This window comes from Neltuma alba, unplaced genomic scaffold (assembly GCF_004799145.2).
Source record: "Neltuma alba isolate B1F8T4 unplaced genomic scaffold, ASM479914v2 tig00011454_pilon, whole genome shotgun sequence".
Taxonomy (NCBI): Eukaryota; Viridiplantae; Streptophyta; class Magnoliopsida; order Fabales; family Fabaceae; genus Neltuma; species Neltuma alba.
Window position 1 is genome coordinate 297,348 of NW_021636129.1, and position 16,231 is coordinate 313,578.

General features: G+C 32.9%; 2 protein-coding genes across 2 annotated transcripts; both read left to right on the plus strand.

Annotated features, from left to right (window-relative positions):
• The first annotated feature begins 1,568 nt into the window (after window positions 1–1,568).
• On the plus strand, window positions 1,569–12,056 carry LOC114713725 (probable disease resistance protein At4g27220). Its single transcript, XM_028898405.1, has 9 exons — window positions 1,569–4,190; window positions 4,486–4,667; window positions 6,008–6,626; window positions 6,725–7,400; window positions 7,493–7,572; window positions 8,286–8,360; window positions 11,057–11,170; window positions 11,775–11,909; window positions 12,000–12,056. The coding sequence occupies exons 1-9, from the start codon at window positions 1,569–1,571 to the stop codon at window positions 12,054–12,056; spliced, it is 4,560 nt and encodes a 1,519-aa protein (XP_028754238.1).
• A 110-nt stretch (window positions 12,057–12,166) lies between these two features.
• On the plus strand, window positions 12,167–15,677 carry LOC114713727 (uncharacterized). Its single transcript, XM_028898406.1, has 6 exons — window positions 12,167–12,244; window positions 13,282–13,407; window positions 14,202–14,303; window positions 14,406–14,492; window positions 14,593–14,706; window positions 14,895–15,677. Exons 1-6 carry the CDS (start codon window positions 12,167–12,169, stop codon window positions 15,636–15,638), a joined length of 1,251 nt encoding a protein of 416 aa, XP_028754239.1. The 3' UTR covers window positions 15,639–15,677.
• Window positions 15,678–16,231: the final 554 nt, after the last annotated feature.

The following is a 16,231-nucleotide window of genomic DNA, read 5'->3' on the forward strand; positions in this document are numbered from 1 at the left end:
TACAGAAAAGATTAATTAATAATCAAATTAATTGTTGCTAATTATTTAATGCCAGTACCCCTTCATTATTGAACACACCAGCTGGTTTCTGCAATTTTTGTCCTCTTCTTCGATCGGTTCTCGCTTTCATTTCTCTCTTCAATCACAAAAAGCCTTTGAAAAAAAGAGTCTAGCAACTGTTTGCTTTTGTTTTCTTGTTCTCAAAACAATTTCATAAAATTAGTTTTTGAAACCAGTTTTAAAAACCAAAAACAAAAGAATTTGTTTGGATAATAATTTTAAAAAATCACATTTAAAAATAATTATAAAAAATTACACTTGACAAGTAATAATTGTCACTAGTAATAACATATGGTAGATAATAAGTGAGAAAAGAAAAAAAATTTCAAAATTTTTCAAAACAAAAATAAAATTAAAATAAGAACAAGAAGAGATATAAAAGTTGTTTTTGTTTTTAGTTTTTAAAAATATGTTACTGTTTTTTTTTAAAACAATCAACTAAAATTTTTTTTTTCTGTTTTAAAAACAAAAATTGTTTTCAAAACAAAAAAGCCTTTACAGTTTTGACTTTTGTTTGAGAGTTTCTCTCTGTAGAGGGAACCTTTCTTTCTAGTTTCTTGTATTTAAATTTTGTTTTTGCCACCAATGATAATCGGTTGCTTTTCTCTCTTAGAGTAGCAATATCTTTCGTGGTGTGATGGTTTTGTAAATTCATATCAAACTATTTCAAATCCTCGTTCTGTGAAAATTGTATTCTTCCTATGTTCTTGTTAACTTTTTAAAATTAAAACATCTGTTATTAATTTTTCCAAAATACTTTAAATTTAAAATATATTTTTCAATGATATTTAATGTATATTTATATCTTATAAACATTGTAAAAAATAAAATATTTAATTTTGACGGTGTGTAATTATTCATATATATATTTATTGAACCCAGCACTATTAAATATAAATATTGGGTTGCCCTTGTTGTTGAATTTGAAAGAGGAAGTAAATATCTTTATATGAAATAGATTTGATGGTACATCTGTTAATTTTTCATACAGCTATGTGCATCGCAATTATGCACCATCTAATTTCACCTCAGTTAAGCAGCAATCAAAGGGTGCATATTAGTGGAAGAAAAATCGAGCTTAACTAACAGCAGTGCTAGTAACTTTAAAGAACGGCAAACAATTAGAGGCAATTTAGGAATGCTACTCCCCTTAAAACAATAGAATTAATTTCTTTTTGAAGTAGTCAAGTCGAGCCTTTTTACATTAGGTAGAAACGTCTTTTGATGCACTCAAACTATGTCAACTTTCTATGAACAATTGCAACAATTATGATACTACGATTTAGAATTACCTTTTATTTGGTCATGGATTGTTATTGTTGATTTTAGAATGCATTCCTTAAAACATTACACACACGTGGGTTACTTAGAGAGATGTCATTCTTTCTATAATCTCTCCCTACAATTAATGATATGGTTTTGATTAGTATATTGTAATCTTAGACATATATAGTTGGCATGTGCATAGATATTATAATCTTGTAACCGTAATCTCATACGCATGTTAGATGGATATCGGTAGCAATGTCGCAACAACAGTTATCCCCTGCCTGGCATGTAAAGCATGGGAAGAACTTCGGTACCTGCGTAAATACAAGAGTTATGTTCGAGACTTCAGAAATGAACAAGGAAAGTTGTCAGCTGAAATGAAAAGAGTAAAGCTGAAGATAGATGAAGCCAGCAAAAGAAATGAGACTCTAGTTGATCCTAGAGTTGAAGACTGGCTTAAAAGAGCCAATCAACTTTTACAACAAGACACTAAACCAACTAAATGCTTTGGCTTGTGTGTGAATTGCTGCTGGCAAACTGCACGAGCAAAGGAGCTGGAAAGTTTGATCAAAGAGGTAATTCCAAAATTGATCACTGAAGTTCAAGAATTTGATGCATTTGCACATGCAGTTGGAGTGCCAGGCATGGAGTTCCATTCACAAAAGTTCGTGTCCTTTAAGAGTAGAGAGGCGAAATTTGAGGAACTCAAGAAGGAATTAGAAGGTGACAATAACTATATGATAGGATTGCACGGGTTTGGAGGAACGGGGAAATCCACAATGGCAATAGAAGTCGGGAAACAAGTTGAAAACACAAATTCCTTTGATAGAGTCATCTTCATTAGCGTGTCTACCCCTGTGGACAAGAAAAGGATTCAAGATGACATTGCAAAGAAATTGGAATTGCAGTTAGAAGAAGAGAAGCTATTGACCCACGCGGAACAAATATGGAACAGGATTGCTTATGCAGGAAAGGTGCTCATAATACTTGATGATGTCTGGGAAAAGCTTGATCTTAAGAATTTGGGGATTCAGCCAGGCTTCCATAGAAAGGATCGTTGCACTGTTTTGCTAACCACACGTTATGTGAATGTTTGTACTGACATGGAATGCCAAAAGAGGATTAAACTAGAGGAGTTAGATGAGAACGATGCATTGAATCTTTTCCTCTATCATGTTGGTCAGGATTGCTGTGATGATTTGAAGAAGGTGGTAGTGGATATTGTGAACGAGTGTGGAAGATTACCAGTTATAGTTGTCGCAATGGCAAAGTCCTTAAAAGACTGGCCTAAAAAAGATTGGCACCATGCTTTGATAGCATTGAGAAGTGCGAATGAACCCTCAAGTCATGGGATTGTTGATGAAAATATGACGAAGTTTTATAATTCTTTGAAGTTAAGCTATAATTATCTGAAAGATGAACAAGCCCAAGTTCTCTTCCTGCTGTGCTCTGTATTCCCAAAAGCTTATGAAATACCCATAGAGCTTTTAAGCAGGATTGCTATAGGATTAGGGCTGTTTGGAGAAGCTGAATATGACGCAACAAGAAGTCAAGTGTGTGTGAAGAAAAACAAGCTCATAAATTCCTCTTTATTGTTGCAGGCTGGTGAAGAATGTGTAAAGATGCATGATTTGATTCGTGAAGTGGCCATGGAGATAGCAAATGAAGAGATTCAAGTGATCATGAAATCTAATATGAATTTGAAGGAGAATATGAAATATTCATCTTGGATCACAAATGGCTTTCCCAATTGTTTTAATGGTAGCAAACTTAAGGTTCTCTTAGTATGGATAAATGCAAATGGTTCTTTAGAAGTTCCAAATACAGTCTTTGCAGGGATGAAGAGTCTTAGAGTTCTGCTTTTGCATTCAAAAATTGAGTTTGGCAGAACTTTAGCCCTCTCGCTACCCAAATCAATTCAATCATTGAAAGATATTCGAACACTGTGTCTAACAAATTGGGAGTTAGGTGATATATCTATGTTGATAAGAAACTTAAAAGATCTTGAGTCTATAGAATTGACCAATTGTTCAATTCTTGATTTGCCAAATGGAATTAGTGAGCTAGGCAAATTGAGATTTCTATGCTTGATGCGTTGCTTGCTTGAAAAGAACAATCCATTTGAAGTGATTGCAAGTTGCTCAAAACTGGAAGAGTTGTATTATATCTCGAATGATGATCATATGCCTATCGACACACAGGTTCCTCAAATAAATATACCCCTTCCTCAATATCAAATATATCATATAGATGGTAGTGGGTTCTCTGCATTTGATTCTTGTCAGTTGGACGCTTCAATAAAAACGAGTTTCAAGCCAGCCAAGTTACAAAGGATGTTCTCCAAAGAAATAACTAAATCCTTGGCAGCAAGAGCAGAGATTTTGCAGTTAGAAGGAGATGATGAATCTAGCTGGGGCAATCTTATTCCTGATATTGTTTCAATTGAAGATGAAGCTACGAGAGACTTAATCAAGCTTTCATTGAAGAAATGGTCAAAGATGAACTGTTTGATACATACTAAACTTCTTCAACTTACACCTGGTATGGCTATCTTCAGGAAGTTAGCTGAACTGCAACTTGTTGGAGTGGCTGTGAGAGAAATATGTAGTGGTCCTTATCCTGATGGCTTTCTCAAGCAACTTGAGAAGTTAGAGTTAAGGGATTGTGAAAAGTTGGAAAGCACATTATTTAAAGGCAAGCTAGAGCTAGGTAATCTTAAGTCCATAGAAGTAAAGGATTGTTCAATGTCGTGCCTTTTTCATCCATCCACTGCCCAAAGTCTAAGAAAGCTAGAAACTTTGAAGATTGCTAGATGTTCTAATCTGAAATACATAATAGGGGATGAGGGATCATCAGGAAAGGTGAAAGCGGATGATAAAGATCCCAATCCAAGGAGTCATGACTCAATGTTTCAAAAATTGAAACTCTTCAGTATTAAAGGATGTGACGAATTGGAATTCATGTTGCCAATTTGTTTTTGTGATGACCTTCCTACACTTGAAAGTGCGGAGATTTCTGAGTGTGAGAACCTAAAATACATGTTTGGGCAATATCCAGAAGGGAGAGGGTTGCATCAAATGCAAAAAGAAAACATACTCTGTTCGTTGAAAGTGCTGTCTATTCTAAAAGTTCCTTCGTTCGTCAACATATATCCAGATTGTCATCTCCCACAAAAATCAGAAGCAAATACAACTGAAGGGTCAAAGGCAAAAGACAAGAGTCCAGGTCGCAATGTCTCTTGTGGTTCTTTATGTTGTTTTATGCCAAAATCAAAAGCTACAAATGAAGATGAGTCATCCACTTCCAAGGCAACTCAGCCGGACCATACTAGCCCACAGGTACATATATATGTTCCTCCCTCGCACTTCTTATCAATGCTACAAATGGTTATTTGCATTGAGGGAATTAAATAGAGTTGCGTTAATTTAAAAAAGAGAATTGTTAGAATAAATAATTACTCATTACGTTCAAAAATTGTGTTGATCAAATTTGTTATAATGCTAAAGTTATTTATAGATGACCTCCATATAGCAATTCAAATTTTAAAGTTAACCTCCCTATATTTTTTCATCTTTTCACATAGTCTAGAGAAAAATTCGGGAAAAGTCTCCCATTAAAAAATTTATTGGTGAGGAGGATGTACATTAGAATTTGGATATTTTGTATGTATAAATTTTACAGAGTATTAAAAGCTTTTGTATATAAAAGTTTATCAAATACTTCTCACCAATAAAATGAAGGGTCGTTGCCTTTTTTGATAGATTCCTTTTTCTACTTTACACTGAATATAGAGTATTTCTTTCTTCCAAAAAAATCATAGTCAGCAATAACACCAAAATTTCTAGGTTTGTATGTGTTTGTGACTTTTATGCCACAATTGTTGGTTTTTTAACTGACAAATAAGTCTGTAATATAAGGAGGGGTTTTCTGGGTATTTTACTTCTGGTGGAAAGAATACTTTTGCAGGTTTAATCTCATTTGTTGAGGATAGTTCAGGACTGAATATGGGGAAAGTTTTTGTGCGAAAACAGCATGAACTATTTATATCAAACATATATATTGTTGTAGCATCTGTGGCTTTTGCCAAAAGTATTTGTCTTCTTTTTTTTTTTTATACAATTCAGAGACTTGCCAAGTCACTTTGAACTTCAGTCTTCTCGCGATTTGAACTTGTGTTTTCTTTCTTATGAGGCTAAAACTATTTACCATAACAACCAATTGGTTGTTGGTAAAGTATGTCTCTTTATTCATGTTGCAATCTATGTAATTTTATTCTCAACCTCACGGTTGATATCTATTTAGTACACACATAAATCAAATTACAAAAGTTTGTCCACGTACATGCCACAGGGTGCAGGGCATTCACAACAAATTACTTATCCACATCAAATTTACAATGGCTTTTTTTTAAACAATCAACCTTTTAAATTTTGCTTCATTGTTTCATTAATTAATTGATTCAGAAGAATTTAGAACGTCAAAAATTAAAATTTTTAATAATTTGTAACATATTGGCTGAGATGTAGTAAAGATTACGTTAGATAAGATGTGAAAAAAAAATCTTTGGTTATACTTATTTATTTTTAAAAAAAAAAATTGAACCCCCTTTCCCGTCCATTCTCTGAATTGGCGCTACAACTCTAAGAAGATGAACCAAATTGATGTATTTGTTTGAAAGGCAGGATACATATGTTGGCAATAGGGCAAATGGAATTTTTACGCCACCGTTGTACCCGGGCAACTTGAGAGAGATGAAAATCAACAGAATTTCAAACTTACGGTCACTATTTTCTGTGTCCATTGCCTCATCAATGTTACTGTTAGAAAAATTGGAAGTCTCTGACTGTGATGAGCTAGAGCATATAGTAATGGAGGAGGTAGATGGTCATCATCATCATATGAGTTCCAACTCTATCTTTCCCAACTTGCGCACCATTGAAATCATCGAATGCCACAAATTGGAATATGTATTTCCAGTTTCTTGTTCTACAAACCTTGTGCTCTTGGAATCTGTGCATATCTGGAGGGCTAGAGAGTTGAAATATGTGTTTGGAAAAACTCGTGGTGATGATAAGTCACGTCAACAAAATCAGAATACTACGATTCATCTCCCAGCTCTCAACAAAGTGAGCCTTAGAGAAGTACCAAACATGGCTTTGTGTCCTGAGAACTATGATGTGGAAGCATCATCTCTAGAAGGCATCACTTTGCATGAATGTCCGCAACTTCCTATAAATTCTTTTATAGATGTATCAGTGGAGGGACATGAAGGACAAGAACAGGCCTCAAGGAAAAAGGTAATTAATTATTTTTCAACGGTTAGTTTATAATTATTGGTGTATTGCTTTGTTCTTTGATAATAATATGTGTGTGTATGTGTCATGACATTATACAGGTAATTGGGATGCACTTGTGCAATTTGAGACATCTTTCGTTGGGATACTTAGACATGGAAACAATTTATGATCTAGAAAGACTTCAAATTGCATGTCCTGTGAATTCAAGCTTGAAAACCCTGATTTTGGAAAACTTGGATGGGTTAAGAAACATATGTGTGGGACCAAAAAATCATCTGAGCTTTCAATATCTTTTCAAGCTATATATCTACAGGTGCGATAAGCTGAAATTCATTTTACCTACGTCTATCTCGAGAAGCCTGCCATGTTTGAGACATCTAGGGGTATTCCGTTGTGGGGAGCTAGAGGGCATCATTGAAGATGACGACGATGAAGAATGTTTTTTCCCAAATCTCCATAGGATTTATACACAAAACTGCGAGAGGCTGAAATGCCTATTCTCTATCTCCACACGTGGTAGCTTTCCACAGCTCTCGATATTGGCTATATCAAATTCCCCAGAGCTTGAGCAAGTATTTCGAGGGAAGCAGGGCGCAACCCGAGAGTTGCACATCAAGGCTGTGTTCCCAAAGCTATTTGCGATAATGCTTAGAGGTCTACCAAAACTTCATACCATCTGCCCTGCAATTGATTTCCAGACCGTGATATTCCGTCGAGTAGAAGATTGTCCCAGGCTCTCTTTAACTTCAACTGAGAATTTTGAGTTCATTGATAGTAAGTATCCCAAAGATTATTTAATTATATATTTACAATTGCTGTGACTTTTCTCATTATAATATATATTTGGAATTGCTTTGTTTGGTTAGGATATGCGGATTGGTTAGAGGAATCTGAGCGTAAAAAGGGCAGCATGGATGACGATGATCATTATGAACGGTTTTTTAATGTAAGTACCAAAATAAATGGCTCAATCTAAGGACAGAGAAAGCAGGGGGAGACAGGACAATGAACGATGCATACACCAAACTTAAATAAACTTAATGGGCCTCTTCCTCTTGAACCAATGGCCTATCATTACACCATTTTTATTTTTAGTTTAAATGTTTTATTATCTTTTCAAATTCACCGTGCATTGTTTGGGACAAGTTGTTTATTCAATTTTTTTTTCATAGAACTGATTAAAAAATATAAAAACAACTTGTCATTTCATTCAACCCATGGAAAAAATTACTTATAAGTCTCATCAAGAAAATTAAATGTATAAATGTCTCAAAAAATTCATATTTTACAGATCAAATTTGTATATTTACAAATTAAATTTAACCATTTGTGTTCACAAATCAAACTTTTACAAGTTGAATTGCATCATTTTTAAGTCAAATTGGTAAAACTTTTTTAGCACCCAGATCTCTGTGATTAATTTAATTAATTGAATCCTGAGGTCATTCTTTATAGAAATATTTTAAAAAAGAGTAAAAGTGTAATTTTGCATTTGATCTTATTTTTTAAGTGTACCTAGCACCTTGATTTTTTTAATGACGCAAAAAAAAATTATTGGTAAAATTACACCGGAGATAGGGCCGAATTTTCACCTTTTTACCCTTTTAAAAAATGTCTCATCTCATGGACCATCTAACCATGTTTACGGATATGTCCCAGAGGGTAAGAGAAGTAGCAGAGAAGGTTATAAGGAGAGATCGACCAGCAGCACAACAAAACAATGGTTCGTCAAATGTATGTATACTATACTTTCCTATAATCTGCCTGAAGATAACTGCTCTTAATTTGTTGCTTTGGGGTTACTTTAAAAATTAACAGAATTAATGCAATATAGTGCACAATCCAGGTCGTATTCACTTTGAGGAGACGAAAATGAAATTAATTCCTAGTAAATAAATGCAAGTAACCTAAACTATAAAAAAGATTTTTGATTTGATAATTTCTAATTAAACACCATAAATTAAATTAAAATTAAAATACTTTTTTTTTGTTTTTATATAAAAATGATTAAAATGAATAAAGATTAAAGAAATGAAAATGAAACACGCAAGTAACAATGATAATAATCAATCCTCCAATTCAACAACGTAAGCAATCATCACTCCAAAAGATATGGAAGTTAAAACAATGAATTTAGAATTATAATTAAACTTTTAATCCAACAACCGAGCCACTTCAAATTGTCATAAAATATTTTCCTAAAATCCTAACTTACTAACTGTAACCAGAATAGTAAAATGGGATTAAGGATGCTAAAACCAATGCTTAATTAGAAGCCTTAAATCCAAAACAACGGAATTAAAGCTAGCAAGAGACAATATGATCCAAGATTCCAAGCCACCTCAGAAAATCACAATATATTAACTCTAAAATCAATACAAATATCATAACCACAACATTATAATTGAAATTAAAGTTATAAACAGCTCAATGTCAAATGCAAAACGATAATTTAGTCACAATAATCTCCAAATATAATCAGATTAAACAATAAAAATTTTCTAATAATCAGAATAACTACCCTAAGACCTAGGAATTGTTAAACAATTATTAGATAGGAAATTAAAGTAACTAAACTCCCCTTTGATGATCCGAGCTCCTGTCATTATTGTTGAATTAGAGAATTATGAAGCTAGCCACGGTTTGCCATAAAAATTGTAATCAAAGCTCTGCTACAAGGTTCCATGGAGAACACGGTGAAGCTATGAAAGACAGAGACGGAACAGTGCAAGAGTTGATGGAGGATGATGCCGTCGAGCTTCTGTTCGCTGCTTCTGTTCGTCTGCGTCACTGTTCTTCCTCAGTGCCGTCCAGCGTGTGTGTGTTGCTGTGTGTGTCTCCGTCGAGCGCCACCTGCCACCAGGAAGGTTCAACGGAGAAGGAGATTATTATTCGAATATTGCCTGGAGCCCCTGTTCTGCTCGCGTCTTCTCTGCTCGCCTCTTTTTCTTCTTTTCTTTCCGCCGTCCAGCAAGCGTGTGTGTGTTTTCCCCTTTGATGATAATAATAGATTAATAGGTTATTAGTAGGGGTAGAGCCGGGAAAACGGGCCGAGCCCGTCGGGCCGGCCCGTTTAAGCCCGTTTAATTCACGGGCTAGGCTTGTATTTTGGAGCCTTAAAAGGGAAGTTGGGTTTAAAAGGGCCAGCCCTGTAGGGCCGAAAAATAAACGGGCCGGCCCGTTTAAACCCGCCAATATTTTTTTAAAAATTTTTATATTTTTTTTTTAACTTAAAAAGGAAAACCCTAACATTTTACACATAATATACTCTTAGTTTTACTTATCCCCACTGCTTACACAAATAGCATTCACAAAAAAGAAATCACCATAATTCTAAGTATATTAACAAAAATGTGTTATTATTTATAAGTTGTCAAAACCTATTAAAATACTGTATGTGTTATTTTACAATCTTTATTTATCATTCTTTCATATTCTTTATACTTGAAATAGAATTGGTTAAAGAATCTTTTGAATTAAAATAAAGATCTATATCATTGTTATAGTTAGAAACAAATTGAGAACTAAGGATGATGAACTCTTTTCTTTTTTGTTAGTAAGACAAAAAATTATTTTTTATGTATACTATGTTTGTTAGTTACACTTTTTTGTTAATTATTTATAATTAAACAAGATCATCCATATTGTAATTATTTACTGAATTTAATATTTATTTAGTTGTTTATGTCTGTTTTCTATTTAATTTGTTCATTCAATAGACTTTATTACATTGTAATAGATGTTTTGACATAATGATGTTTATGTTTGTGACTTATTTTTATTTATATTTATATCTTTTATTAGTAATTTTATTGTTTCATTTTTATTATTTCGATAAAATAGGCAAAAAAAATAATAAAAATACATTTTAGTTAAACGGGCTAAAAGCCCGCGGGCCAGTCCGAACCCGTTATCTCACAGGCTAGGCTTGAAAAAATGCTTCATTTTTAAAACTCGGGCTTAAACGGGCCGGCCTGTTTAAACTCGAGCCCGTGACAGGCCGGCCCGTTTTCCCAGTGCTTAGGGGGAGCAAAACGCAACGTTTTGCTCCCTTTTTTTAATTATTTTTTTCTTTTTTTTTTAATTTTCATTTTAATTTTTTAAATTTTCTAAAAACCTGCAAACAAAATTCAAGAATAAGGTAGTATTAATTGTCCTCAAAAATCAATTAGTCACAATTAAACCAAAATATGACAATTTTGCCCCTATAAAATAATAATTCAAAATAAAATATATTAAATCAATTAACAATCAATTAGGTTAAAAAGACTAATTAAGTTGACAAAACCCATATAAAAAATATCAAAATATAAAAATAATTGAGTTTGTCACTGCCACACCTAAGAAGCCACAAATATATTTCTCTCTTGCCTAGTGCCTTATTGCTTATAAATTTTTGGTGCAAAATTAACAATTCCTATATGTTGCAGATTAAGGAAATAACCGGGGCAAGTGTTGAAGACCGTCCAAAACCAGAGGAGGCTGCAGAAGCTAATGAAGTGAAGGATTCAGAGCAAGCCAGCAACAAACCTGCTCCTCCACAAGTGAGATTATCATTTTTTTTTTGAATTACAACCTGGATACAAGTAGAAAAACTACAGAAGCCTAAATAAGATCAAGAAAAACAGAAAACTAAGCTCCCTCATCACCTTCCGCCTCTTGATAAAAAGGAGGAGGGTGATCAAGGATCCAAAAGGACCTAACAAGGTTGTGAGAGCATTTCGCTAAATAATGTTTTTAAAATACGAAACCATTAACTTTATCAATTTATTTTCAGTGACTAATATCAGAAAACACACATTATAAATTCATCACACTTCAGAACCTCAAACTTTTCTAAATAAAATAGTTTTGCATAAACATCAAGCAGTTCCACATTTTATTAACATATTGTAAGTCCATAGAGTACCAAAGCAGTAAAAAACAAAATTGTTAAACAAGCTCTTCTTTGTGATGTACCAGCAAAACAACACCATTCTCTAATTCAGATATTTTAAGAGAAAATGCCCAACAAACACCTTCACTTGTTTTTATATGTTGTGAAATTTAATTAGCTGGTAAAGAATATTGTTGATGAAGAGATGGTGCTAGAACTCACAGCAAGCTAAATTACTTATTTGTGCTATGCAACAAATTACTACTATAAAGGAAACATTAAAGTCAACATCTCAAGGAGGTTTTAAATTAGATGAAGCTCCCAGAACAAATGAAATCATGAGTCCAGAATCAAGCAAGCCATCACCAATAGCATTTGTTGTTCCTTCAGAAAATGAGAATCCACAGGTAAGAATATAGTCGTTCCTGATATATAGGTTGAATTTATGGTAGATGATACAATTTTATGGTGCTTTTTCTATATTTGTGTTCATTTAGGACATTAAGAATCGCATTTTGGGTGAGAACAAGAGAATCACACATGATGCACTATAAAAAACAGAACGTAATATGCATCGTAGTGATTCATAAAAGGTTCATTAACAATCTACAAAAGACTATATATATGTATTATAATGTTTCATTGTCACACAAACAAGAAATTGATGGCATGCAATGCGGCGCAGAATATTGGAGCAAATATCGAAGAAACAGCAAATAAAATTGAAAGAAGCTCTCCATTGGTAAATAGTTACTATTCTCATTTAGCCCTGTTTGATTTTTGCACAATTTTTACTATTTGAGACAGCATTTGAATTTCCTAAAAAATTACTTAATAAAAAGTTTGTTATGGAAGTTGGACTGTTATTATGTATTCTGTGTTTTATGTACTATCATTGTGTTTATTTCACAATGTTGATAGTGATTATTGTTTCTCCTACTCATTCTCACAAGATAGACGAACTACTTTAAATAAATAAATCATTTTATTTATCCTTTATACCGTAATAATAGTTTAAATTAAATCTATTGAAAGTCAATAAGTTTTCCCAATTTTAATGTATATATATTTACTTTTTAATTAAATATAATTTTCTCACATTTTTTATTTATGCTTAAATTTATTTTATTCAAAATTAAAATTATATGACCCCCCTGAAATACATAACAAATATCGTTTTCAGGCCAACGCTCTGGACGATTTATTACCTCAGTACTCGTGCAAGATAATTCACGAGTTCTTAAAAACCATTCTAGGATTCAAATTAACTTGATTTAGAATAGCAATAAAAAGTTTTAAATTTTTTTAGAAAATATTAAAGTTATTATTGATATATCAATAATTTCACTTGACCAACCATTACTTCAAATTGTGTATTTATTTTTTTATTTTATTAAGTTTTGAAATGCTATTTATTTTCTTATTTTTGGTCAGCCACAAGGAGTAATGGCATTTTAACTACTTTTTGGATGACAAGAGTCCTCTTACTGTATAGCGATGCTAATGTAAATTAATTTTTATTCTCTATTTTATGAGAACATTTATTCAAAATTTTTGTATTCAATTAGTCAATTATATATATATTTATATATTACTTATGTTTGGTGTGCATTGCATATCAGAAGCACACTAAACTCTGATTAAGGTATGCAAAAGACATCAACAAATATATTTCTCTCTCACCTATTGCCTTCTTGATTGCTTCCAGTTTTTGGTACAACATCATTAAATTAAGTCCAGAACTTTTTAATGTCTTTGCGGTCTCCTATAATGTTACAGATTAAGGAAAAAGCAGAGGCAAGTGATGAAGACAGTCGACAACCAGAGGAGGCTGCAGAAAGTGATTCAGAACAAACCAACAAACCTGCAACATTTGCTGCTCCTTCACAAATTGAATCTTCACAAGTAAGATTATCATATTTTACAATACAAAACGAATGAATTAAATATATGCAGCTTTTTCAATATTCATTGATATATACATATATATATATGTATATATTTTTCATGTAGAGTGAAAGAGGACTACATTTGCATTCTAAAGATCCCCAAGCAGAACCATCTAAGCTTTCCTCCAGTATAGCATCTTCTGAAGTAAGTCTACCCTTTATTGCATCAGTTTGAGTGATTAATATTAGACGTTAACAGCTTGAAAACACATCCATTATAAGTTCCTCATACTTTAAAATTTCCTAAAATTAATGGACTTGCCCAAACATCAAATAGTACTTCTCTCCATTACCATATTGTAAGTTCATGGACTACCATAGCAACAGCAAATAAAATTGTTAAACTAACAAGATCCTATTTCTGATATACCGGTGACAACAACACCATCGTCTAATTCAAATATTTTAAGAGAAAATCCCCAAAAAAAAAACCTTCGCTTGGTCATGTATTGTAAAATTTAATTAGCTAGTAAAGAATACTGTTGATGAAGAGATGGCGTAGAACTCACAGCAAGCTAAATTACTTCTTTAACTTGTGCTATGCAACAAATTAAAAAGGAGACATTGAAATCAACCTATCAAGAAGGCTCTAAATTAGATGAAGCTGTCGGAACAAATCAAATCACGATTCTAGAATCTAGCTAGCAAGCCATCACCAACAACATTTGTTGTTTCTTCTTGATATAAGATGAATTATTATGGTAAATGATATAATCTTTTGATGCTTTTTGCATATTTATGTTCATTTAGGAGAATATGGATCGCATTGAGGGTGAGGGCAAGAAAATCACACTTGATCAACAAGCACTACAAAAAACAGACGCTGATATGCATCTTGATGATTCACAAAAGGTTAATTAACAATCTACAAATATATATATATATATATATATATGTATTATATTGCTTTACTATCACAAAAACAAGAAACTAATGTCATTCGGTGCTGCGCAGAATGCTGAAGCAAGTGTTGTAGAAACATCAGATAAAGTGGCAGTGTCAATTCCATCAACTCCTACCACTGAAACGAGCTCTCCATTGGTAAATAACTACTCTTTTCATTTACCCTTGTGTGATTGTTGCACTATTGGTACTTTACTATTTTTGGTTGAAATTAATTTTTCTATTTTTCTGGTTTTAGATCCCTTCAATCTCTACTCCCATGAAGCCTCAAATAGCAACTTCAAGTATTGAAACAAAAGCAGAGGGCTCACAATCGGACCATTTAGATATTTCCATCACTGAATCTGCACAGGTATGTTTATAGTTTATTGCACTGCTTTTTGGTATAATGTTTTTCCTTTAAAATAATTGATAATAAATATTGTGTTGATTACCATTTATAATTATGCGTTTGGGATTCAATGTGTTTAGAAAAAAATCATATTTTGTTGCTGGATTCGATTAGTAAGAATAATATTTGTCCTTTATTATCCACTTCAGGATGAAAATAAGGTCACTCAAGCAGGGACTTGCACGCCTCATGTATCTAAGCAGCTTGAGAATGATGATTTAATGATATTATTCCAAATAATGGAGGAAGGTGCTGACATGGAAGTTCACATGCCTTGTGCGTCAAAAATTACCGCTCATGAAGATGATAGTGAGGTAACCAAGGCTCTTGCTGACTTGGAAGCCTCAATGAAGATGGGTCTGAATGAAATAGCTGGCTCTGAAGAAAGCAAACTTTGCCTTGAGAATGCTCTCAACACCTTGTCCTCTCATTGTTCTGATGATGGCCTAAAAGCTATAATACACTCTTTGCAACAAGAAATCCACACTGTTCTATCTTCCTTCATGCTTGAACATAAACAGAAGCTAATGACTGAACAGCGTTTGCAACGAAAAGGAGCAGCCATGGCTCTTTTATCTGAAATTCAGAAGACGCAGAATTCTATGGTTGAGGCTCAAACAAGGGCAGTAGATTTGAGAAAGCAAATCTTTAAGTTGCAGACTGAACTAGATAGCAAAGAAAATGAAATCAAAGAGTGTGACAACAAATTGTTGTCTCTTGAAAAGCAAAAGAAGGAAAGTGTTTCGGACACCATTGAATTCATAAAGGAGTTGGAAGCAGTGAAGAAAGAGAGGTCTCACCTGGAGAATGTGGATTCTAAGTGGTCTTCTTGTTTAGCCAATTTGAAGAAAACCTCGTTGCTGTTAGGGGTTCATCTTAAACAAAAACTTTGACTATGTGAGACCGCCATTTAAATTTCCAAAAAAATTGTTTTAAGAAAAAGGTTCATTATGGAAGGTGGGTTGTAATGTATCTATTCCGCGTTTTATGTACTATCATTGTGGTTCTTTCTCAATGTTGGCTGTGATTATTGTTTGTCCTATTCATTCTCACAAGAAGACCTACTCTAGTTAATAAATAAATCGTGTTATTTATCCTTTTTTTTTGCCAGCATGTTATTTATCCTTTTATATCATAACAATAACAATAGTTTAAATCAAATATGTTGACCGTCAATAAGTTTTCCCAATTTAAACGTATGTGTCCTTTTTAATTGAATATATTTCAGCTAACCCTCAGGACGATTTTTTTTTTCCTGCTACTCGTGGAAGATAATTCACCATTTTTGTAAAAATCACTTTAAGGTCCGAATTAACTTGATTTAAAATAGCAATAAAATATTTTAAATTTTTTTAGAACATATTAAATTTATTATTGATCTATCAATAATTTCACTTGACCAACCATTGCTTCAAAATTTGTATTTATTTTTTTATATTATTAAATTTTGAAATACTATTTATTTTCTATTTTTGGTGAGCCACAA